The 27,150-nt window shown below is 37.0% G+C and overlaps 2 protein-coding genes across 5 annotated transcripts in view; one reads left to right on the top strand and one right to left on the bottom strand.

Moving 5' to 3' along the window:
• LOC105253835 (cadherin-99C) overlaps positions 1 to 27,150 on the top strand; it is a 107,331-nt gene that overhangs the window by 18,703 nt on the left and 61,478 nt on the right. The gene's annotated exons all lie outside the window — the stretch shown is intronic.
• On the bottom strand, positions 1,728 to 26,733 carry LOC105253834 (uncharacterized protein C15orf61 homolog). 4 transcript variants are annotated; one of them, XM_025412707.1, is made up of 5 exons: positions 26,636 to 26,733; positions 7,452 to 7,788; positions 5,276 to 5,425; positions 3,878 to 4,121; positions 1,728 to 3,125 (listed from the first exon to the last, which is right to left on the bottom strand). In XM_025412707.1, the coding sequence occupies exons 2-5, from the start codon at positions 7,467 to 7,469 to the stop codon at positions 2,998 to 3,000; spliced, it is 540 nt and encodes a 179-aa protein (XP_025268492.1). In that variant the 5' UTR covers positions 7,470 to 7,788; positions 26,636 to 26,733; the 3' UTR covers positions 1,728 to 2,997. The 4 variants fall into 4 exon arrangements, with proteins under 4 accessions (XP_025268492.1, XP_025268493.1, XP_019883836.1 ...); XM_025412708.1 differs by having other exon boundaries at positions 7,452 to 7,562; XM_020028277.2 differs by having other exon boundaries at positions 5,276 to 5,409; positions 26,636 to 26,731.

Below are 27,150 nucleotides of genomic sequence, written 5' to 3'. Positions count from 1 at the left end.
TTTAGCATCGACTGCAGCAAAGCCGGTCAGCTCATTTCTGATACGCACGACACGGCCTATAATCGTTATCGTCACCCTCTTATAATTTCCGCAAAAACGAGACACCGTTCTTTTCCGCACCCGCGACTCTCGCGGCGCTGATCGTCATCCTTATCATCTTTACACGCAAAGCTATTAATATGTGGTAGTTACAGATTTCCTCGATATGTAAACTATCTAATCAGCATAACTAGCCCTCTTCGAGGCTTCTAACAAGCCTCATAAAATTTCCACCCGCTCGCTCTACTTTTCTCTCTCTCTCTCTCTCTTTCTTCTTCTTTCGTCTTGCATTCCCTTCCAGTCGTTCTGTTATCTGGAGGAATCTGAAGAACCTGAGAATGCGTCTAACCGATTCGATATTAGAAGGCTTTGGATTGCTCTAGAAATCTCGTTATCTGTTAGATATCAAATATTTCTTATGCGCACTGGATATTCAAGTTCTACGGATCGACTCGACTGAGTCAAGTATGAGTATATTAGTTCATTGCACTCGATCTGTGAAGTAAAAATAGTTATCATAAAAAAACTTGCTCTTCATTATTTTCTAATATTTCCTGTTTTTCTAGCAAAAAAATTACAAATAAATGCTAATTGCAAAAAATTCAAAATTTTTGTTAATATCAATGAATTTTAATTGGATTTCTTTGATTTTATTAATTCTAGCAGGATATCCATGGAAATTAAATTCTTGAAAATATTATCACAATTAAGAATGTTGTATATGTGACCGCTTAAATACTTTATATCTCGAAATAGTACTATATTTTGTGTTTCTTAATTGCCTTTATGATAAAGTCAGCTTTATATTTCAAAGAAAAATACAATACATTCGATCGTTTTAATTCTTGATTATATCAGCTCAGATTACCTCGTTAATGAAAACGGAGAACGAAAGTATTGTATCTCTCCCGAAAAAGGCAATGGAAAGATCGAAGATGTCATCCGTAATGAATGCATAAGACTGGTGAAAGTCCGCTAAAATGTGAAAGTTAGCAGCTAATTAATATTTTTTCCGGCTTTTATTTATTTTCTTTTTTATCGGTATATAATCATCAAATGATAAATGGTCATTTGGAGAAGTGCGTGCGTGCGTGTATGCATGTCGTGCGATGGCAACGATTTGAAACGAAAACTTTCGCACGCGCAATCATAAATGTCGAGAAAAGACTCGAAATGTCATTGCATAACACTTCACGGTTCGCTAATGAATTTTTATTTGTCGCCTGTTGCGTGAAATTTAAATATCATTACACCTACAAACTGATAACATTTTTTATGTAATTCATTTGCGAAAAAATTATAGGTCACTGCAGATTTTCTGTATTTATTTTCAACGCATTGATTTCTAGATTCATCGTCGTAAAAGTGATATTATGATTTATTATTAATATATTCTAATGGCATAATCAAGATATTACTAGCTAAATTATTACACAATTACATCTATTATTCATATATTCTCAGGTTTTATAAGCTATATTTCTCATCATTTGAAAGTATCTTTAATCTAATCTTGGCAAAATTAATGAAATCTAAAATTATATTTTTAAAATAAAGATAAAAATTCTAAATTTATAAACATGATGAAAAATTCCAAATTTGTACTTTTTAATCAAATTTCTCCATAAAACTTTTCACAAAGTATTATTCATAAGAGAGATCGGAAAGAATTATAAATTAATCAGCGAAATACATAATTATGAATTTATAAACGCATCTTAAAGCTATAAAGCGAATCAAATTGCGAGTCAAATCTCATGAGTATATTTTAAAGATATTTTACCAAGTTCAGATCACGTTTATTTCGAACAGCTGCACGTCGCCGAGGGTTACGTGCAATCGCATCCGTAACTGACGGAGCGTGTCCTTTAGAAGTGACTTGTCTTACCGCGATATCCGGCATTCGATATCGATTGATTCGAGCGAGGGGGGATGTTCGCTCGCCGATCGTAATTCATTCCATAGTTATAATAATTATAACGAATTATTATGCATCGCATTCGACGCACGTATAAATCGCCGACTTAAATGCCAACGGTCGGCAACGGGAGCTTTCATCATCGTATCTTACGTTCTCCATGCAAACAAGTTCGGGGCGGATAAACGAGTCGACAAAGTTAATGCATCATCAAGTCGGGAAACACGCGAGTAGTAGCTAATTAGAAAGCCGCTTTAATGTTAACTATGCATGTTCGCACCTTGTTCTAGGTACGGATCGCTCGCGGCCGTTCTCATTAAATAAGACTTCATGTCTTATCGGCGCAACGTCAAAGCTTGTAAAGGTGCTCCTATTTAGACCCCTTGAAGTCTGATGTAGAATCGTCGATTATCAGCAGATTCACGACTGGTCCCCCTAACGAATGCTTTTCTGATCTTATTTGATTAATAAGTTCTACAAAAACTGATACGTGCTATTCATTGAGTTTACTTAAACATGAATAAAAAGTTTTAAAAGTGGAACATAAGTTTTCTCGACTTCTACGGTTCGCAATTCCACGTAGCCAAGATTCAATTGCGTTTCTTTAAGAAATTTATTTCGCTGTTTTTAAACTGATGCTTCTCAAGTGTATTTGAGAAAATTTCAAAGTGCATTTTTTTATTGGAAAAACAATTCTGCATTTTATCATTATTTATTAAGATCTTATTATCTAATTTTAATTTTGATCAAGCTCTTGAACGGATAGTTCGTAGAAAACTCCCAGATCCTCAACTGCTCCATTTTTTCAATTAAAAAAAGCTAACGCTCGCATCTGTCATAAATAAACAGAACTGGCTGAGTCTTGAACGCCGCTTGATTCTCTCCTTATTTTGTATTTGAAGACTCACCAGACTAATGAATAACATTATGAAGATTAAAAAATATGTAGCAATCATTCGACTTCGTATTTCATTAAAGTCCATCATGACATTTCACATGAGAAACTCGAATAGGTATTAAATATGGTGCTAGTTGCGATCTTAGTAGGACGCGCCTTTGTCCTCTGGTAGCAAGAAGTGGATTGTCACGTCTCCTTGAGGCGTCTTCACAATCTCGTGGTGTCGGATAAGCTGCGTCGCCGCCAGTCCGTACATCAGGGTGGGGATACCTGGATTGAACAAATGCAAGAAGTCAGGGGTTTTATCGCGTCGTCGTTGAGATCGCATTGCTGAACTCGTTCGCCATGGCTAATTCCAGATCGAGCAGGAGCAGTCAATGAAACGAGACGTTGACCGTGAAAAGACAACGACGACGACGTCGTCGTCGTCGCCGTTGCACATGTCTCTTCTCGGAAATTAAGTCAAGTAAGACCGCCTGTGATGATATCGCGTGATTTCTGCCGTGACGCCTTGTTCCGATCGTTATTTTAGATACGAATTGATTTCAATTATATCAAAAGAAATATACCGAGTGTCGCAAAACGCCTCATCTTAATCCTAATAAGGAAAATATCTTTTAACGAATTCGAAATTGAGATAATTCTTTAGATAATTATATAAAAATGGAGATATTTTAATTTCTCACGATATTAAAAATTTTGACAATTAAATCTCAATTTAGAAATCTGAGGAAGACAGAAAAAAGTAGAACTTAATTAAATGTCAGGAGCTTATTTCTCACGAATATCTTTACTTTCACTCTTAGTCACCGATAAATTACAAAATATTCATTAATATTTTAATTAAAGCAAAGTCGAAAAATCTTATTAAAATTAATATCGAAGATTCTATACGACACCGTATACTTTAATAATTGCAGGATTTATGAGCTTGTCGGTTTATCGCATCCGATCGGCGTAAATAAGCAAGGTCGCGTTTCCGAATACGGATTCTTTTCCGAGGCAAGTGTCCGGCTACTTACCAAGGTTCAATATCTTGATCGCCTTGAAGAATCTGTCCTCGCCGCTAAGGTCTTGCACCGGCCGTTTGCTGCAGTGATACTTGATGTACGGGAAACAGCCGGTCCTAAGCACGTGGTAATTACTGTCACCCGCCGGCCAGTTAAAGTGTGACATTCCCCGTTGATCGTTCACCACGTCGGCGTATCGGACAAAGTACGAGGTCCAGGGGGGCTCGCCGGTTTGCAATAGGTAGCTCGTTAGGACCTGCACATGGTATACCGTAATCACAAACGGAGGCCGCTTTGTATGGCTGACCGGTTGAGGAAATATGCTCAGAGAGATCATCGCGAGCACAAAATAATGACCGTTACATTCCGTTACGACATCCTTTTCTTATACGCGTGTTGACACCGCGCCATCAAACGGCTGGCGTCCCTTCCGTGGTTGCATAAGAAGGAATTGATCCCTGCATCGCGCTGCAAGTACGAACCGCTGTGGTTTTAAAAGTCTCAGCGTTTGTCTATATTACTCGCGAACTGCCATCCGATTGCTAATATCGTTTCTCAACACGCGCGATCATATTACTCGTATATTTGCCGTTTCGCGTTACCGTAGCACGGGATTAAATTGCACGGGCAGGAGTAATTTTACACCACCGCAGAGTAAGAATTATCCAGTGTTTAAAAAAATAATCGATAAGTAAAAGATTTATATAAGAGATATCTAATGAAAAATTTTAAGATTTATTAGATTGTAAAATTTTTTTATATTTTATGTATAAAAGCTAAGTTTCTTTGAATGCAAATTAAAACAATTCTGGAATAAATATAATCAACAAATTTATATTGCAAATATCTGTCCATTTGACTTTTATTTTAGTTGTCAATGAATATTATTTACTCACAATGCATTAACAAAATTTATTTTATAAATATATATATATATATATATATTTTTTTTTTTTATAAAATCTAATATATAATCATCATATATATATATATATATATATATATATATATATATATATATATATATATATTAGATGCTAATTCTTTTCAGATAAAGCTTATACCGCACAAATCTGATCTGAGATAAGTTAAAATACTTGGAAATAATGAAAGAACGGTATTTGTAATCTCTCGATGTAATACAATGCTTGAAACGGTGGATTCTTGGTTGGAATCCATTCGACTGGGAAGATTCACGAGGATTGAGGTCGTACGATCGTGATGTGCCGCGGGAATGGAAACACGCGAATTGTAACACGGACGTATATTGTTACGTAAGAAAATGTCTGGGGAAAGTGCGCGTGTGATCCCCTGAGAGAAGGTTTCTCTCGAACCGATATAAAGCACAACCGTTGCGGGATAATTAGGGGAGTGGCCAGATTAATTAATGGGAAAATAAGGGACACTAACCTCTGATGCCAACGGTTTCTTCTTCTTTTTTTGAAGTATTTTCACCCAAAAATTAGCATATCTTGTGGTGAACAGCATTCTTCGTCCAACTTGCGGTTTCATGATCATTTGTGATTGCATCTCGCTAACCGTCTCTTCAATCGAAAAAAGCTGTATGATTTTAAATTTTCCAAGATTTCTTTAAAAAAGTCTTCATTTTGCGTTACAAGCGATTTTATTCTTTAAAAATTAGAAATCGTAAAGAATACGCAGGCAAAACAGATTAATATCCGGAAGCGTATATCTATCAATCATAATTAAGCGTTTATTGTAAGATTCAGTCTAAGATCATTAAACGTGATATGCATCTCTTTCTACTTTGGAAGATATTTAGCATTTAATATGCATTTGATAGATTTACAAGAAACGTTAAATTAACGCTAAAATTGAAAACTGAAAATAATTAAAAACTGAATTTGATGACTGAAATATAAAATGAAATTTTTGAAATTCTTTCCTCGCATCATCATCCTACATCAACATTTCTTAAATTATTGAAAATGTTCTTTTAAAAAATTCTTTTAGCAAATTAAATTTTACAAAAAGTAAGCAAAATTTTATTCGTTAATTTATCTCGAATCTATTTAATTTTAGCAAAACTTTAATTACAGTCTAATTACAATCTCAATGAGAATATGTGAAAAATAAAAAAATTGCGAGAAAGAGAGAATGGCACCTAATTAAATAATTTTGTTAAGAGAATAGATATCACATTAAGATTAGTCTGAGAACATGCAATTGAAAACAGCAACGATAGGACTTATAGAGAGTTTGCATGTTCTTGCATAAATAGATGATGACAGAACCGCATCATACTCAATAGTATCGCTTATCAAAAAACCCGCAAAGTAAAAATTCGTCACAGTGTGTCTACCTTTCTAAAATAAACGCGAGGCATGAGTTGCTCAAAATGTCAAGGTTAACGAGGCTCAATACGATCGCTCGTTGAATCCACGATCGCGGTTAACGTTAATGTTTCTGTCTTTTACGCGTGTTTGCGGTGTCAGAAAGCGTAGGAATAAGTAACAACGTAATTAATGGTCCCGCGTCAACTTTTGCACATCAGGCTACGTGAATTGGTCGCTGTGCGATTTTGATTGCTTCATCGGGGATAGTTGCAAAGTTCTAGAAATACCTTGAATGACAGGTGTCGTAATTGCGAAGTCAAATTACAGTCGGCATTCTCGACACGCAATTATTTACATGATTCCAATTTGCGAATTTTTTACTTTTTCTTTTGTCATTGTTATTTTGATTGATTTTGTTTTAATTGAAAAAATACCGATCATAGTTCGATCGCTGGCGATTGTATCGATTGTTGCAACGCGCGAGGAAAATTCATTAGGAATCTCGCGATTATTTTTCTAAGTAGCGATTGAAAGTGGATATAGTCAGATAATATAGTCAGATAATATAGTCAGACAGGAATCATGTACAATAGATTGAATCGCGCTTTTATTCGCGCGGCAAATTACGATGGAGCGATAATCCCTTCCGCGATCTAATTCTTTCTTATTAGTTACAATCGCGCAATCCGAAGAATCACGTTGTTAATTTATATCTGTACGCAAGTGTATTCGCACCATTTAATCAATATTTTTGCTATCGAAAAAATAATATTTTTAAATTATATTTTATATTTTTATATTTATTATTTTTTATTTTGCTCGATACTTAATAATTTCATAGCTCAGAATCAGCTGATCCGAGTTTCGTTGATCAGCTGATTGTGTCAATAAATATTTGCAAGTAAAAATTATAGAAAAATTCTGCTTAATCGTCCGAGTTTCGTTGATCAGCTGATTGTGTCAATAAATATTTGCAAGTAAAAATTATAGAAAAATTCTGCTTAATCGTCCGAGTTTCGTTGATCAACTGATTGTGTCAATAAATATTTGCAAGTAAAAATTATAGAAAAATTCTACTTAATCGTCCGAGTTTCGTTGATCAGCTGATTGTGTCAATAAAAATTTGCAAGTAAAAATTATAAAAAAATTCTGCTTAATCGTCTGAGTTTCGTTGATCAGCTGATTGTGTCAATAAATATTTTCAAAATAAAAATTATAGCAATATTTCGTTTAAACGTCTGCGTACGCTTAAAATGTATCGTGTCTATATTGATGTCAATGGTACTCACTTTTTTACGCATGCGCATCTTCCTGTTGGTGAACAGATGTGGTTGCAGTCGTTGGACCCAGTTAATGCTGCCACTTGGATCTTACTTGCACTTGATGATTTGATACAGGCACTGTACATGTGTTTATTTAGAATGCGCGCGTATTCTCATGAATACGATGTATATAATTATATTTCCTTTCTTTTTTAATGAAGATAAAGTTGTGATATTACGCAGCATATACGAGTGATCACGCTATCGGTCTGAGACTCATGAGCGCCGCCGTCGTTCAGTATCGATTTCCTTTGGCGGTCTTTTCGAAAGATATCTTCTATATTTACTCCACTCTATGTTACTACTTGTAAAAAAATTAAAACAGAAATGAATAGAAAATATTACAATATCAGCGTTTAACTTGTTGCATTTAAAAAATCATACGTACTCCACATTTTTTTGCTAAGATATTTTATATTTTTTTAAAGAAAAATATGTGTGAATGTTTTAAATATTAAAATAAATTATTATATATAATATTGCAACTATTTATATAAAAAAGTATTTTTAGATAATCTTTTTTTATTTTGATACATATATTGTAGCCCATAAAATTTTTCTTGTTACAATGCAATTTTAGTTAACTTTCCTCGTACTTGAAACACACTTGACATGTTAATTGTATCGTATATCTTGTACTTAACATATTGAAATTCAAGCCAAGATTATAATGTCTCGGGATAAATTTGTTACACGTTGCATTTTATCACCGCGACGCGGACGTAATGTTATCCTGCAATTTTCGCGCGACAGGCGTGACGGTCCTCGCTCAAGCATATTCCCTTTAATAGACCGTCCAATAATAGACCATTAAGGAACGCGGATGAGAAAGCTCCCTTCTAAGCACTTCCAGGTGGTAAATATAACATCGCGGTCTCGTGGCACGAGGTCAGGCTGTCAAGCAGCGGCAGCCTTGACGGGCTATCATTCTCGGCGAACTCGCGGTACATCTTCTTCCCTTTCCTCAATCCTTTTTCTTGTTTCGATCGTGTTTACATCGGGCGCGTCGCGGTATCGGTAGCGCGACGGAATGTCTCTTCTTCTAGGAGTAGCAAAACGTGTTTGGTATGATATTTTTAAATAAACGCGGTCACGTAGACCGTAAATAATGATAAGGTGAAATTGCGCTGCGTAACGAAAATAATATCTTCGGCATCATCGAGTAAGATCTCTTTGCGCTTGTACCCGTAACTCCAGTAAAAAATCTTCAAAGATATTTACACAAAAAAATAATTCGTTGACTTTAATTTCAGAAACTTTGATTTTTGTCCGCTGTACATATTTGCTCGCAAGTACTTTTCTTTAACATTCGAGATTTATTTCTGTAAGTTCTGTAGGTCATGTATTTCGAGAGACAGAATTTGATATTTGACATTTTCACATCATAGCTTCACCGTTCGTCCCCAATTATATTCTTTTTCTCTCTATTTTTACAAATCATTTTCTGATATTATTTTTTTGCCACAAGTAGATATCGATTTGGAGTGAACTACATAGGTACTATTGCAATTGCACATATCTAAAGGTCGAAGTGTGTCAGACCGACAATGCCGCCGATGCACTTCCGGTGCTGGAGACGTGATTTATCGTATCTATCGACGTCCGATTTGCGTTTGGCACGTTTTGCTAGATGATTTGGGGGACAACGCGTTCATATCATATGACCGAGTTAACACAACAGCGTTTCTAAACGACGTTAACAAATGATAAATCTCTAGTTTTTGTTCCAAGTTGAATACCGACCTGGAAAATGGCTATTTCACATAATAATCTTTGTACTCTTTTACTTGATACATTATGTCCGTTATGATTCGAATAGTATATTGTGAATCGTTATCTCTGATGTATTCTTTATAAACTGCGCTTTTAGAAATGTATCATTTTCATCGGTTTTTGATTCAATTCGAAAGTAAACAATAAAGGCTAAAAATGCATTTACAATATTTTTCTATGTTTAATGTTCTCGTGCGCATCAATAAACATTAATTTTATTTTATTGTATTTTTTGTACTAAAATCATGGTAATAATTGTGATTCGCGAAAAAACAGAAAAAATTATTTGAATTATTCTGATAATCAAAATATAGAGCTCGATTTTAAATTTGCTTGCTTTATAGTGTTATTAAAAAAATATACATGTTTATAATATCTTTACAATATTATTTATATTCTTTTATTATATTTTATATATGTATATTTATTATATATATTATATTTTATATGATTACATATTATACGACATTTATTTCATTTTATGAACATCCTTGTGATTAATTCATATAAGATATAAGATAAGATTTTGTTGGGTGATTATTTTTATACATAAAATTTAATGCTTTAGTACACAGGGATAAATATTTAAGAATAATAGCGAGGGAAAGTATTAATAAGACTTTCTTATACATCGTAGAAATCTCAAGCATAAATAATTTAAATTCAAAACTGTACATTTCTCTTTCACTACATCATCATCTACAGCCGCCAATAAAATATATAGACATATATATAATTTTTAATTGAATTTATCTCGTGGATGATACCATTAAAGCATCCTTTTCATTCTGTTTCAGGTGAGTGTTGTTCCGGTGGCGTAGTGAGTACACATCCGGATTATCCATGAAGAGTCTTATCAAAGGCTCACGGAGGTTTACCACACCCAGTATCGTTTTCGCATACCGTCGCGACTTATATAGCATCCTATAAATTACTACCGTATCTCATTCACGTCTACATGTTTATTATACATATGTGATACGTACGCGAATGAAGATTAAATTCAGCAGGATATCGCGATATCTCTACAGTTCCGAAAATACGTACGTAAAAATTTCTTTGATTCAATTTTTTTCATACAAAATTTCTTCCAATAAGAAGACTGAAAATAGGAAGATTGTTCGAACAAATTTCAATATTTTACTCCGATAAGTATTATTTATACAATACATGCGTAAAAAGACACGCAAAGGATACTCAATGGAAGTAAAGCTCGAGAATATCATGCGCGACGACGCAACACGCAGTAAAAAGGGACGACTTGGGGCAGACGAGATTGCGTGAAAACGCAATCTCGTCAAATTGGATTACGCGTCTCCGATCCGATGCAAAAGAACCGCGTCTGCTGGCGGCCAGCTGCGATTACATCGCGCTTAATCGACTAGAACGTCATAAAGGCAGCAGCTTTTCCCCACCAGATTCATTATCACGCGACGCGTCGTTCGCGAAGAAAGACGAGCGAAATGTAATGTATTCACGCTCGCATACCGGATGTCTCAAAGGAGCAAAAACCGCTTGTTAATTCTTGAGGATCATTGCATAGGGTGTCCTAGAATTAACGCCTGACCCTTTCTCGATACATCTCGGAAGTGTCATGTGTACTTTTAAGAAAAAAATAAAGTCCTCTAAATTATTTGCAATTTAGAAACTTCATCGTTATTCTCCCATTTTTTCCTCTGGTCTCCGGAGACTGTCTCTTATATACATCTGGAACACGCTATTTAATTATAGCGTTTGACACTTTTGACGTAAACTGCTATTCAATCAGTGCATTTACGACGAGAAAGCCTGAGCAGAATTTCTTACCGCAATAACCGTACGTCATAGTGTAAGTTTTATTCCGTCACCCGATAGATGATGGCGTTCAAACTCTCTTTATTACGTATATATAGCATATTTTAAATAAATGATCTCCCAAGTGTCAGGATATATCCTCCGGTAATTCAATTTCTTCGTCGCATTCTCGTCAACGCTCTTGAAACTACTGATACGACGACATTCATTTTCGCACCTTTTATATAGACACACACACACACACACACACACACATAGACGTACACACGCAAAAAGTCAAACATACACGTGTTACGCATGTGACCTACACCCACGCAAATGTGAGATGTGACACCGGACATGCGTTTCGCTAGATGCACGTGTATTGTACATGCGTTTTATAGCGAGACACGGAAACGTGCGTCTATTTCGATGCGAGTCTATGATTTCCGCGAGATAAATGATGTAACGGGCGTTTGCGTCTCGTCGCATCTCGGAGCCGCTTCTTCATTATGCGCATGATGCACGCGCGCGTACGCACGTGTAATCACGCGGTTTTTTCACTCGCAGGTGGAGACGCGTATACGACGACCTAACGGGACATTCAACATTGGGCGTTTATGCATAAACACCGTAAGATATCTGATCTGTTCCTTTACACGCCATTTGCGTATGTAAGTAGAGGCAAAGCGAAGAGAATAGTCTCGATATTAATCTAATCTATAAAAAATATTTGATTAGAAAAAGAAGAAAAATAAAGATATAATGTATCCGGTATAGTTATCCAATATGCAATTATGTGTACATTATTCTTTAGTGAACTCTGTTAAATAGACAAGATTATGCAGAAGTAACAGTTAGATATTTTACTACATGGTCATTTACCAAAACTGTAAATGTACGTTTATTTATGGAGTAAGATAAATTTCACTCGAATATTTCTCACGGTTTAGACTGACGTTGTTTGCACTTTCCCTTAACGGTTCTTTATTTCCGCACAAGCTTGCTTGCCATATCGCTTTGAACCCATTTATTACCATCTAACGACCGTAAATTAGAATTTCGTTTCCTTGCGACTTAACAGTTGCCGGATTCGAAATTGAGAGAACTGCATTACCATAATCTAAAATACGCCTTCCGGCTGCACGAGGTAATTTCTCGCGAGGTCTCGACTCCGATTCCGCGACCGAATACAATGCGGAGGGAAGCTAGCGATGTTTTATCCTTATCGAGAAGATTCTGTTCGGTGTTTAATTAAAAAAGAATCCTTTTTATACCGATAAGAGAGAAAAGTATCTGCAGCAAGACGCGAAAGAAAAAAATGTCTATCAACAATAGAATTCTTTGTGCATGCATTATCGCGTGTATTTTCTCGCAGACAGGTTCTTTTCCCTTAAAGGCGAGGAATAATTGACGAGAACAAAGTTAATGGATAGAAATTGCGTGTTTGCATAATGAAGTCCTTCGTCGAGGACTTAATGGCGCGCTCGCGGACGCGAGTATTTTTCTTTCCCCTTATTTTTTTCTGACGCTTGCGGTACCGATGCGGTTCGCGGTCGTCCGGACAGGATCCAATAAGAGAACGGTAGGCAGATTCAGTTTCTGCGGCTGCCTGCGCTGCCCGATCCTTATTCTCTCCCGCGTTTCTCTTTTTCGCGTCGGTGGCGGCAGTGGAAGCGAGCGTTACCCTTCGGCGATGTACCGTTCCTCAAGTATTACCCTCTCGAAAAAGTTCAACGGCGAATCGTGAGCTCTTTCTCTCACGGTTGTTCGCCAATCGGTGCCTTCCGCTTCGACGAGCCGCGGAATGATCATTTTATCGATATCGAGTGCCCATCGTGTCGTTGCCGAGACTCCAACGTTTGTATTGCCGTAGGAAAGTGTCGTTCACGGCATTCATGCCGTATATACTGCCTGTCCAGTTATCACAAAAGCGCAAGTGGAAGACACTTTAAAGACATCTATTGAATGACTGTAATTTTTTTTGAAGATGTATATTAGATTTTTTTAAATAAAAATCTTATTTTAATTCTTTCGACGTTCTTCATATATGTGCGTTCATTTCTATATTATTCATCTTTGAATTTGTTGATTATAAAACGTCGAATTTTACTTTCCCAAAATTTATTTAAAAAATTAAAGCTAGAAATTAGAATTCATTTCCTTTGTATTTTGAAATATGAATGGTACATATCTAACACACATTGATATCTTATTGATCTAATATGATTGTATTTCGTACATATCGAATGCCGATAGCAGCCATATTGTTATTGAACAATACATTTCGAGTAACTGTAGTTAAGAAGGAACGAGTATTGATCTGTGTATACGAGTTGACGTTAAAACTATTTCATTACAAAATTGATTAAAAATGTAATTATCGCAAACGTGCATGGGTACATGGAAATGCACATGTATATGGGTCTTATTAAACTAAAACATTCCATTAGAGTAACCGCGAAATGAAATACGTTTACTCGCAACAATTTAGCGAGGCTGCTTCCATTTCACATTTTGGATAATACGTTAAATGTTGGCGTACTTCCCATCTGCTCATTGCGTAATTAAATCATCTGATTCACGTCATTTCTGGCGAAATGAGTTCTCCATTATTAATATTTCAGACTTCGCTTGAGCTTTTGTGACGTAAATTTACGATAAACAATTGCAATTAATTGGACGAGATGAGTAATTAGAACATCCGCTATAGATTATTTACGTGCGCGTCTTTATGTCAAAGTATAATTAAAGATAGTTCAGAGTCAAAACGAAAGAACGCGTCTTGAAGAGAGAATAAAGACTAGTGGGGTTATTTAAGTATTTTTGAGGATTCTACGCTGTTGCTTGGAAGCCGTAGAATTACCGCGGGAGTTCTTTCTACTTCGGAAAAAAGGAAATTCACAAAATATCGGTTATTCTGAGGCTAATAAAGACTGCAATCTTCCACGATAGCCCCGAGTTCTGACTGTCTTCCGTTGGCAGGGCGTATTACCGTAGAGAGCACTCTTGGACACCCACCGGCGAAACGCATACATCATGAGGGGATGTATGACGCTCTAAAGAATGGGATGCATCTCTTATCTTGTCGAGAGATCATCGCCGTGTAATGCGTGGCTTTCATCTTTGGTCTTCAAATCAAGGATGAACGCCTCGCGAAAGAGTCGCGGAGACCGGTATTATTTTCGACGTCGCGCAATGTAGGTGGTACACAGAGTGACTCACAGAGCGAAGGACTCTCAGATTTTTCAAAAAGCTCGTCTTTCCTACGACGCACAGACGTCCATTGTAATAATCCTTTCTCTGCAAATAAAGATAGCTTCGTAGAACCGGGAGACTAAAAAAAATTATTAAACGAATTTTTAAAAATTATGATAGAGTTCCATTCGATTAATTTTACGGGAATTAATTTTAATGCAAAATTTAATTGTGTACAGAAGATGGATCGTATTCGATACCGATGAAATATGCATCGCGCAGCTGCACGCGCTGCTGAAGGATGTCGTTGATCCCGGCTCTTTTCTTCGTGAAAGATCCGTCGAAGTTGCGGTCGCGAGTACCGTCCGCGCGATCTGCAAACCGCGGCGAATCGGTAACCGCTCGCACGGCACACGATGCGAGGAATTTTACGACCGCGAGAGCTCGCCGATCCGGAGTGACGCTCATCCGTGGTTTTTGAGGTCGTCTCGCGGGAAAATTTGTGATTCTCACTTTTGCGGCCAGAATCCGCCGAGCGTGACGCTCGTTTTCGCGCGAAAGGACAGATATCGTACCGATATAATGTAGAGATCTAAGAAAATTCTAAGATTCTTACAAAATTTACTATTTTTTACAAAACACTATTGATACGAAATTGCAAAATCCTAACGAAAAAGAAAAAAAATCAAAGAATTTAATCCGATATTTGCAAAATTTAAAAAATATTGGCAATAATAATTTAACTTAGGATTGAGCATTTAAAAATTTAATATGATCTTTTCATGCTTTCTCACAAATGCGATAGGTCTTTTCCCGTGGAATTTTGATTTGCCGATTCATATTATTCTCTTAGACCGCACTTGCAATGTAAAGTGTTATTTTACGTTCCACTCATTTCTTATGTCTCTGAATCGTAATCGAAGATATGTAAAGAGCGTATTTACATGGTTGCATCTTTATGTAAAATTGTCGGTTGCATTCTTTGCTCTAATGATGTCGATCATTAATTAAGTAGTCAAAAATACGCTGCGATAGCTGGGGGAGAGCTCTGACAGTTTTCGTTCAAACGTCATCAATTCACAAATTGATCCGGGAAGAGAAAGAAAAAATCTCTCTCCTTCGTTTCTTCTGACAAAACGACCGACTCGTTGATTCATCCAACTATATCGGTTATACTGCAATAGCTTTCTCGGCGAGGTTTTATTTGCACAAAATACTGAGAGGAACTTTATATTCTTTTTCCCTTTTTCCTTTTATACGACATTCGCCGAACGCATTCTTCCGTTCGTCCGGTTCCCATCATTTCCCGAGGAAGTTGGGAATAAAAGAAAAAAAAAATGAGATGCATTGCGCGCCGTCACTGCCGCGTGCGATCCTTGCTTTATGTCGGATCCTGCCACGCCGGCGGATTCGCACGAACGAACGAGGCCATAAACTCGCAGTTACCATGCCGTATCCTCGCCGAGGACGAAAACGCTACCCGGCCAAGGAGATACTACCGAAGGAAGCGTAATTGCGCTTAATCGTTGCCCATCGTAAAGGAGTTGCCGTAAAGCGAATCCGCGACCCTTCATAGCTTCGAGACCCTTCAAGGACGACTAATACGCGCGTTGCAAAATTTCACGAAAATTTATCGCTTCATTCTTTATACTCTTCTTCTTTTTAAAATCTTATTAAGGCGTGTCTTTCTCCTTCTGACTTATCCGCCCATAATCCTTCAATCTCTCGTTCTCTTTCTCTTTCTATATTGAATTTTTATGTCTCTTTTAACAAAATTTGTTATCATTTACATCAGTCAAATTTACGTCAGTCAAATTTGAAAAAGCTGCAATATTTAATTGTTTGCAGCGGCAAATTGGAATAACTAAAGCAATTCGTTACAACTTTTCCACTTGCTTTGTATAATCATACCTTCTTGCGAAACATGCTCCGAATTATAACATTGTCCGGCAGTCTGTTACATCTTGTAGCGCGGCACCCTGCAACAATGGCGATTTATTGCACCGAGGCTTATCATTATGCGCGTTGAATTTCATCACGATTTCAACGCAATCTGCGAATCTAGGTCAGACGCGTTATTTCGTGAGAATTGCGAGAGACAATACGATTTGGCCTGGTGCTATTGGCACATGCAGATGCAGGAGATCGGTTTAAAGTCGTTCATTTGGAGCGATTCTTTACGACCACTTTCCGCTGTAGTACTCGAATTTTAATCAACTCAACCTTATTTCTGAGCAATCGTTTTTATAATAAATATGTCGTTAATATTTTATTTTAAATTAAAGAGAGATACGCAAAAGCTATTTTCGACATCAAAATATTTATTCATTTAATACGATTATAAAATTATTGAATTGATTTAATTAAATATTCCGTTGGATTGAATTAATTAAATATTCCGTTGGATTGAATCAATTAAATATTCCGTTTGTCCGCGTGCATCTTTCCATCTTTACCGATTTAATTCCGCAAGTTAACGAACGTTTCCATGATCGTGCAAGACGGCGAAGTGCATATTGGGAGACGCGTATCGTATGAAATGGTGCATTAAAACTGGTTTGCCGGCGCTCAATGGTCTCTTTAAAGAAAATGGAAAGGTGGGCCGTGTTCGCAGTGAGACCATTTTCCGCTTCCCTTCACGTGTGCACCTACATATGCCTGAGGAAACTGCGTGTCACGTGGCATGACGTGACGACGACTTTATCGCACTACATCGATCTTGTACTCGGCGGGATACGCACTCAAGTATCGCTACTACATTTCTTTTCATATATATACGTATCACTATTAAGTAAAAAAATTAATTTTAATTCTGTATGATACGTGACTTAATAAAAAATCACATATAATTTTAAATATTAATGATGCGAGAGTATTTTTTATATTAAAATTTTAAAATTATAAAAGTGTATACCAGAATGAACCTCTAATTTTATACAATAGTATAAAGAATTTTTCTCTTGCCATCTGTCGCACCTAAGGGATTAACGATGCAAGACTTAGGCGTGCGAAGAGGATGAACGCGAGATAAACATCTGCTTGTGTGCAACAATGAAGATGCTGCGAATCACGCCCAGATATAATCAGTGAAGATTATTTAAGCCATGTTAGATGAACATGTGATGTAAAAGTTACGATAGAGAATATTTATGCGCGTAGCATATTTGCATTTAAAAATATGGCATAAATCATAAAGCAAGTCGCATATACACGCATACATATGATTAATATAAATATAATATAAATAAATTAAATATAATATAAATTAATTTAATAATAATATTGTAAAATGTCAAATGCTGTTATTCTATCGGCAATATTTAATCTCATATAAAATATTGTTTAAAGAGTGATTTTAAAAAAAATTTTTAAATCTGATTTAAAAAAAGACTTACCACTCTTCTCTCTCTCTTTAAAAATATATACTATTTCGTTGAAAATGCGTATAATTTGCAGGATATTCCGAGCCGGGTTAATAAGCGTCGATCCCCTTTTCGTGAATTATGTTCTTGGTAGGAGTCGGCAGATTCTCGATGCGGTTCGCATAGAAGACACCTTGTAAAAGAAGGTTTCTCATTAGCCGAGCTTGAGTATCGGACGAATCCGGTTTCCACGAGGCAAGATGCGCGCCATGAATCGGTAGATACCCATATGCTTATCGATAGACAGACACTCACATACGTGCTAGTGAACCAGAATATCGGCCTCATTTACCCGTTGCACGCTCGTGTACAATGGACGCGAAACGCAAGCCATAGTTGCGAGAGCGATTGTAAGCGAAATCGCGTATGCAAATCATGTTTATTCCAGCGAGTTAATTAATTTCCATTTTCTGCATAAACGATAGCTAATCGGGAAACTTGATAATTATAATATGTATAATTCTTGATAAAATCTATACATAATAATAATTAGAATAATAATCAATTTTCGTTTTATAACTAATGAATTTCGGAATATCTAATCCATGACCGCGATATGGTATATTAGCAAAAGTAATTAGTTAAGTTGCTCACGTAGATAGATTTTGAACTCGCAATTTATCCTCGCGCGTGTCTGCTCTTGGCTGAACTATGATCTTTCATCGGTTCTTTTTCAATCCGATTTATGCAGCAGTTAAGCCGAGTTTTGAACGAAACAACATAACAGCACAATTCAAAGTTTAGTTTTTCACTCGAAAATCTATGTCCGCCAGGTATAACCGGCTTCCACAATTCACAATATGTAAGAGGACTTCGCACGAGAATTTTGAATTGAATTTTTCGATTCAGATGTAATCGCATCTTCCAACCGAAGAGCAAAACAATCGATTGCGATGCACAATAGATGTTCATGTGCATTCGCGCGTTTGTGATCGTTAATAAATACACAGCTGGTGCTCGTTCTCCTCTTCTGCACGTGTATCACGTGTGAGTACGTATTCAAACGACGAGAGTACATGTAGCAGGGAATACCTTCTCGCGTAAGCACGGTACCCTGGCTACGTCATTAGCGAGGCGAACCGGGCAGATATCCGGTGTGTAACGATCGGCGGGAACCATAAATCGATCATTTAATTGCACTCCCGCCGGGAGGGAAAGGGCATTTTGCTGGCATTTTGCTGGCCCGCAATCGCGAGCTTCATTCTTGGCCGCCGACCGTTATACGCGCTTCGCCCGCGGTCGCGCACAGCGAAGATCGATGGCATCGAGACGATTGACTTGAATGGATCGCGCGAGCACCCGTTAAATCGAGAAAGGAACTCGTTTGATGGTCTGTCGGTTGTTCCGCGAAGATGCGGAAGTCGAGATGACGAGCGCCGCTGATTATCGCCTCGAAAATCTGCCTCGCGACGGTGCAACTTTGAACATTAGAACGGAAGCGATGAACTGATCGTCGGATGAAGATTGGAATTTAATTCAAACGATGAGAGAAGGGGGAGAAAAGTACGTGTACAAGAAATTTTGAAATTTTTTGAAGAATTGCACTCACGATATCATCGGACTTCGAGCTTTAACAAAGGATAAATAATATTGATTTACGGGGGAGATAATCATTGACGTATCAAGTAATAAAATACACTTCGATATAGTGTCTGCGAGGGTGGCGTTTAACATAGCGGTTTCAACTGCGAATGATTTGTCAAAGTTAGATACGCCAACGTCAAACGAATCGATTTCCGCCTACGTATGATGCTGCAGGGTGTTCAAGTGTATCATAATATCGTATTGAGTGGAATTTAATTCGTAAATGCACGGTAGCTACATAAATAATCGATAAATGTCGAAGCTAAAAGTAAAACGGATTATAGGATTTCTTTAATTTTTTACAACTTAAAAGCTCATTTTATAATTGTTATTCTTCAAAGCATAAGTTTCCTTCGTCAATAAAAGATGCCATAATCACAGATTTGTGATGCATTAAGTTTTTTTAAATAATTTTTTAAATAATTCGTGAAGGATTATGTATATGGTATATCTTGGTAAGAGGAAATACTTGCAAACCATCCGATGGCATAAATATTTGAATTAAGAATTAATAAAATTAAGAATTAATGAATTAAGAGATTTCCTTGAACTTTTACAGCTTATAAAAGCATAATCTCGTTTCGATCGTACACCCACGTCAGATTCTTTTAAATAATAATCCGTCACTGACTCTCATCACTAGATCTTAGTAAAATAGCCTGTAACTATCGTCTCGCTCTCCTCTCGGAGAGCATTCAATTTGTCCACGACGGCGGCTGGCTACAACCGCGGAACGCAAAGAGAGGCATCCCGGAGCAGAAGGATGATATCGAGATACTCCACGCGCGGGAATAATTACACGGCTCGCGTCCGAATAAAATATTTCCCCCGTGCATCTCGTGCATGCGCCGCGGCCGAGTTCGCGATGCATCTCTCGCACGCGGCCGATCTCATCTCCGAATGATTATCGACGCGATCGCCGCCGCGCGCGTACTGTAATTGCGCGCGATTATTCTCTCCGTCTCTCTTTCTCTCTCTGCATCTCTCCTTCCTTTGCTCGGCTTCCCCCTTTTATCCGGAGCTAGCCCAAGGGAGGCGGTCGATCCCACCGGAACTCGCGTTCGAAATGTTGTATCGAATCGCACGCGAATTAAACTGATTTATAGGCCGGTGCGTATCGCGAGCGGCGAACGTGCGAGTCTTTGGCCGATGATTCCGCCGATGCCTTCGTGATTGCCTTATGGAACGTTTCGCGATTTCCGACAGTCGACGAAATCGGAGCAAACTTGACGAAAATAAAATTCCTTTCTTTCTTCTTCTACTTTAGATTTCTATTAATTATTTCGATAATTTAATTGTATGTCACTTGTGTGAATTTTCTGTTAAGGATTTATAGAGGGGTAAGCGATTCGACCGCTCGTCCGAGAATGGAGAAGAATCGTGAGCATCCTGTATCCTGCTGTTGCGCATTATGCGTGATCGCCGACGTTCACACGCGTGTTTCACGCGCTTCGCGCCGACCGGTCGGCGGTGCACGCTAACCGCCGATTTAGAAACGTCGGCTTTCGTCGCAAAACGCATTCGCCGAAGGAAGAATGCAGAAGCGTGCACGACGTTCACTTTGCAGCGTGCACATTCATTTTAAGAAAAGAAAAAGGGGGGAACGTTCTCCTCTATACCCGGTCTACGAATAATAATTTTAACACAATGGCGGTCGAGTGGGATCTGTAGACTAAATCTCGAGTCTCTTTTTTTACGTTAAAACTCGTTCCGCTTTGAATCGTCCCGCTGATCCTGTTGGATCTGCTTGGGAAACGATTGCTGCCGCTGTCGAGTCACTCGACTTTCTTCGGGACGCGAATTTGTCACTATAATCCGATCAATTCACTGGTTAAATCCGGTTGTTCGCTCCGTTACTACCAGAATGGATTTTCGCTGCGCCGACATTCGTTTCATCTGCGAGGCACGCGAAAATATTCGCAAACTAGTTCTCCATAAGTAAAGGAAACGATTCTGCACTTTGCAAATTTCCGCCGGAAAATCGTTTATGGATCTCGTAGTGCTTCTGCGTGACTCATACACGTGAAAATCATCGCTTTTCAGAAATGTGAGAAAAATAAGAAATTAATTCAAATATTAAATTAAAATATTTTATGAGACAGCTGTTACATTTTAATATCATCGATGATATAAATATAATAATTTTGTAATTAGATTAAAATTAGGTTAACTATTCTTTTAACATTATCTTATAAATATAATGTTATGTTTGATAAATTAAGCTTTCTACGTCTCTCATTTTCGATTAATCATATTGAGACTAGCATATTCTTGACACACGTCCGTACGCCATGGTCTATGGGATCTTCAGGTATATGAATTCCTATATTATATTCGCTTACTCTTGCCTCGCGGTAGAAACGGTATGTCCGATCTCCGATGCTCTTATATCACCCGATTGGAACACGTTCGAGTGAATTTCCAAAGAAGTAATCTCGATCTCTTCCTAAGGCGAGGATACAGGTATAGTCGTTTGTTGTTTCTACGCCACGCTCCAAATTGTTAGTTAGACGATAGCAACCGGTCTCGTATATTTATACTGATCATTGGTACCGCGATCGACGGGAAAAGAGACCTACGATCATTCCTATCTCTCTCTCGAATACTGGCTATTTCAAACGTTAAAAAAATAGAGAAAGAGAGAGAGAGAAAGAAAGAAAAAGAAAATCAAGTTGCTAGGTTTATCATACAAAAGAATCATATCAATTGGGATCATGCGTCATCGCTGTCATTTATAACATTTCAAACAAAATGAATGGATTCAGATTCGTCCACAAAATTGAAATGGACGTCCTACGATACATCATTTTACTTTTTTTTTCACTATAGATAAAGATGCAATTTTTTAACTTTAAATGAAAACGAAGTTTTTTCCGAGATTTGCATGGATTTATTTTTGAAAATATTTTTAGACACGACATTATACTAAAAAAATAACTAAATAAATTGTTATTAAAATAAATTATTATTAATTAAGACGTGCTAAACCAGTATTATCGAATATTTATAAAAATATACAAGTATACAATTTTGCAATACTCTACATTTTTCTTATTAATTAGAAAATATAAGGCTATTTCTGTTCGCGTTATATTTCGCGTTTCGCGTTTAAATAAAATAATCGCTGAATTTAGTATCACTTAATATCACTTAAAAGGCGATGTGGCAAAATGAAACGTAGAGGAAACGAAGCTTGTATTTCCGAGAAATTAATATGGAAAAATATAAAACATATAATAGGAAGAGGAAATTGTATTTTATAATCATCGAATCTCCGATTCTATAATACGTTTATATTTTCAACGAGCGTTCGAATATCAGAAATTTGTTTTGCGGTTTTCCGGTTTATTCGCATCTACATCATCAGTTATTATTTACAGTTGCGTATCGTAAGCGCGTGCGCGCACTTTATTTACTCGTTTCATCCCACAATTATGTATATACGTACCTGTATATGTACATTAATTACCAATTACGTTAGCGAGATGCCGGCGTCATCGGATCGCTCGTGAAATCATCGTATCCGGCGCACACACTACTTATAATATACATGTGCATATGCAAGACGCATATACATAAGCGAACATTAGTTCTCGAGTCGTGAAAAAGGCAGAATTATGAACATGCGATATTCGATTCGAGCTTAGGAATCGCGATTCCCTTCACCCACCGTCGTTCTTTATTCCGTCTAACTCGGCCGTTTGTTAAAGAAGCTGCGCCATATCTCGTCGCGTGCGGCTACAATTAGACACGCATCTGTCTCTTTCTCTCTCTCTCTCTCTCCCTGTCTGTCTCTCTTTCTTTCTCCATTCCTGTCGGAGAAATTTTTCTCTTTATTTGCACAACCTCGATAGCTCGATAAACGTTGCGTGCACGCGCGGACGTGCACACGAACATAAGGTAATTGCCGGCTCCAGACCAGGAGAGCACGCATACGGGTTTGCAACATGAGAGCGTTCATCGTCTCCTGAGAGAGAGAGAAAGAGAGCCTGATGGACCGCTCCCGCGCGCGGTCTGTCCACGATTGGCCGACTATGGTCTCAAGTTTTCGCTAGCCAAGCACTTTGCTTGATAACATGCACCGGTACTTTGTTAGCGGCCCGTTAAAGCGGCCGCTATTAATCGCGACTTTATTAAAATCGCTGGCAGACGCCGGTTGCCGGGTCTAAATTAAGGCGCGGCATAGAAGGATTCATGTATAAGTGTTTCGGCGTGAGCACAGTCGAATATACTCCTGGACAAAATGAACGCATAATTTTTTTTCACTTTTTCTTTAAAAACTGATATTTAAATTTTAACGAAAAATTTTAAAGAAAAAGTGGAAAAAATTATGCGTTCATTTTGTCCAGAGAAATATATATTCTCAGCAGAATAAATCAATTAATTACTAGAGAGAATAATGTAAAATAAGCTGGATTGATAAAACAATAAAATACAAATACGTTTTGGAAAATATAATAATATTCGGAAAATACAATATAATCATATATTACATATTCTGTTTTTATGTGTGTGTGAAGCTGGTGCATCATTAAATTTATAAATTATATTTTATTATATTTTATATTTTTTATATTTTATTATATTTTTTTATATTTTATATTTTATTGATTTCAATAATTTTGTGTATTCAATAATTTCTTATATTGAGAAACATGAAAAATTTGGTCATTTCTCTTCATAATGTTTTATCTCTTTTTAGTAACAGTTAAAAAAAATCGAAAAAGAATCATATTACTTAAAAAATTAAACAAGATTTTGAAGTTAGAGACTTGGCGTTTTATTCTCTCTCTAAAGGAAAAGAGAAAAATTTCTTTGATCAAATTATTTGTCTCCCAAAATAAATTATCACGAAGAGAAAAATATCGTATCAAATATTATTTCCAAAACGTTTGACTTATACATTGATTTGTAATTATTAGATATTTTATATAATTAAATATATTCAAAGCCAATAATTAAATATATTCAGGTTGAGATCGACATCATCACTTTGTAGCTTATCAAGCGTATCTGTTACTTTAACGGTTCGCTTTAACTTCTTTATTAAGCTTTCAGGCGTTAAATGTTCTACACCGTAACTTGTAAATACAAGCTCATAAGTCGCAACGAAGATCGTTAATGATCCGTGACATCACGCAGACTGCAAAGTGTAATCCGTAATAGAAGAAGAAGAAGATGCGTAACACCACCGTGTTTCCGGGAAATTAATGAGAAAAAGGAGATCGCATAGAATGCGGATCTTTGTATTTATGGGGCACATTGAATGACAACTCCGACTTGGTAGAAGCGCGATTTTCTTCGATGAGACTCTTTCTCCCTATATCGTTTCTGTTCCCGCGCTATAATTTATCGCACATGCGTAACATGAAAACGACGTACGAAGGTAGCCTCCTCGCGGCTTCCCCGTTATTAATCAAGATGCATCGAACGGTTTCGCTGTGCCGTGACCGTTTTTTTACACCGAGCTTTGATAAGTTATTGCATTCAATGCAAATTCTCTATCCGATCGTACAGCGCGAGAATTTCAGGAAAGCTGTCTTCTCCACCGTTCTCGTTTAATACTGTCGATTCTCCGCTGTTGAAAGCCGTAAAAAAAACTACATACGAGTGATCGGTTCTGCATAAGGCGACGACAGGTAGGGAATAAGAATTGTAAATGTACCTTGTCAAAGGGACCGCATTTTCGCTGCGCACACAGTTCAATCTTTTCATCTTAACATTCGACGTGATCTTTGTATTGAAATAAAAATCGAACGACCATATTTAGAATATGGATCGAGGTATCGGAGAATTTTGACAAAATCTGTGCTCAATTTTTTATCACACGATCGTTTAAATTTCGACTGTAAGAATAATCGAGGAAAATTACAATAATATCCTATGCATAAAAAATAAACTTTACAATTCTTCTATAAATTCACAAACATAATATTTTAATCGCTATATACTATAAATGACAATATAATTTTAAGTTAGGAAATTTTAAAATTTATTTTTCTATATTGAATGCGCTATCGATTATGAAAATGCTTAGTCAATCTTATCTAAACGTATATTAATCTATCTTACTTCATCATAGTATTCGGAAATATGTTATACCTATTTGAACGCGGTATCGATACACGCGAAAGAGTTATAATATCGATTTTTAGAAGCGGCACTTTGCGATATGACGGGGGAGTATCGACGAGCTATCATTCGATCGTTTGTCTAGAAAATTATTTTCCATCCGCGTCAAACATTAATAACACGCTACCGAGTGTATGTAGCATTTATAGCGTAAACAGCCGATCGCACGCACGTGTTCGAGCTCGCACGTGCATCGCGAAACGCGGCGACCCGTTACACCTGTAATTTCGCGCACCTGTCTTCGCGCTCCTCTTTTCTCCCATGTTTTCTCTATTTTATATCATAAATCACCATATATATATATATATATATATATATATATATATATATATGTTATATATATATATATATATATATATATAGTCGTGCGAGAGAAGAGAAACGAGAGAGAGAAAGACGTGTTTTATAGTCGAGTTTAATGTCACATGCCTCGCTTTACACAGGGGAGGTGCATACTCGACGCCGGATAGTGCCATATCCGTACTCGGAGTCGGAAATGAGTTTAGCAGGATGCGAACGTACATATATTTATATATAAAATGTAATATAATAAAAAAAATATTTTATATATATATATATATTATATATATATATATATATATATATATATATATATGTTATATGTATTATACATCCGCATCCTGTTGGATTCATTTCAGACTCCGATACGGATATGGCACTATCCGGCGTTGGGTATGCACCTCCCCTGTGTAAAGCGAGGTGATGTTAAACCCGACTATAAAACACGTCTTTCCCTCTCTCGTCTCTTTCTTCTTTCGCGCGACGATGCATTAACCTTTTATTGCAGCTATATTTACGCCTAGCATCGGCTTCGAGCATCTGCGCCCCGAAGAAAGGTTAAGCTACGTGTCTCTCCCTTTACGCTCATTGTATTCGGTTTTCAACGATAAATCTTTATTTACATTAATTTTTACGCGTTAGAAAGATACGTTAATAATACAATGTTTTTGTGTAGTTGTACGCCAAAAGAAACATATCTGAAATTCATCCGAGAATTAAATAATTTGAAGCCGATTACATCGTACAAATTTAATGTACAAATTTACTTTAAATTGGTTCAATAATTTATTCACAGAATATCCTGTTTAATAAGCGGAAATAAAATGTTTTTCGCATTGATTGTGTTGCACGTATTTCATTTTTTTCACGAGATTAATTACACAAAGTATATCAAATAATCGGAAATTAGTTATGCAAAATGCTTTAGCGAGTAATTATGAAATAATTTTTTCTCTTTTAATGAAATACCTGATACGGCTATTACATTGTCCGACGTCGGAGCTGTTTCACCAGATGCACGTTAGCGTGTCGCAGAACGAGTTACGAATACAAGATTGGAACGCAGGATTAAGCGAAAAAAAAAGATAAAGATGCAGACGACGGACGATGACGCAGCAGTGATATACTGACGTCGTGATAAATGCAATTTTCTCGATATAACGTTCGCCTGGACCGCGCCAGCGCAAGCTGCCAGATGGCAACGTGAGATGATTATTACGCGCATCACGATCCGCGGTACCGTAAGCGAGATGACCGACGTAATGTAAGCTTACACTTCGCGCACCGAAACAGTCGGTGCATAATCTCGCGCACCACGTTGGCGCTAATTAGTATAAAGTGACCTCTAATTTATCATTATGAACTTTTACGCGCAATCCTCATCTTACTCGGCAAATGAAGAGAAATAAGATGTAACGTCTTAAACGGAAGAGATGAAACTGGCGACATGTATAATTATTACACGTCGATGAAAATTAAAATTA

This window comes from Camponotus floridanus, unplaced genomic scaffold (genome assembly GCF_003227725.1).
Source record: "Camponotus floridanus strain SB8 unplaced genomic scaffold, Cflo_v7.5 scaffold55, whole genome shotgun sequence".
NCBI classification, from domain to species: domain Eukaryota; kingdom Metazoa; phylum Arthropoda; class Insecta; order Hymenoptera; family Formicidae; genus Camponotus; species Camponotus floridanus.
Note: the sequence above shows the minus strand (reverse complement) of the source record. Positions and strands in the feature narration are given on the sequence as shown.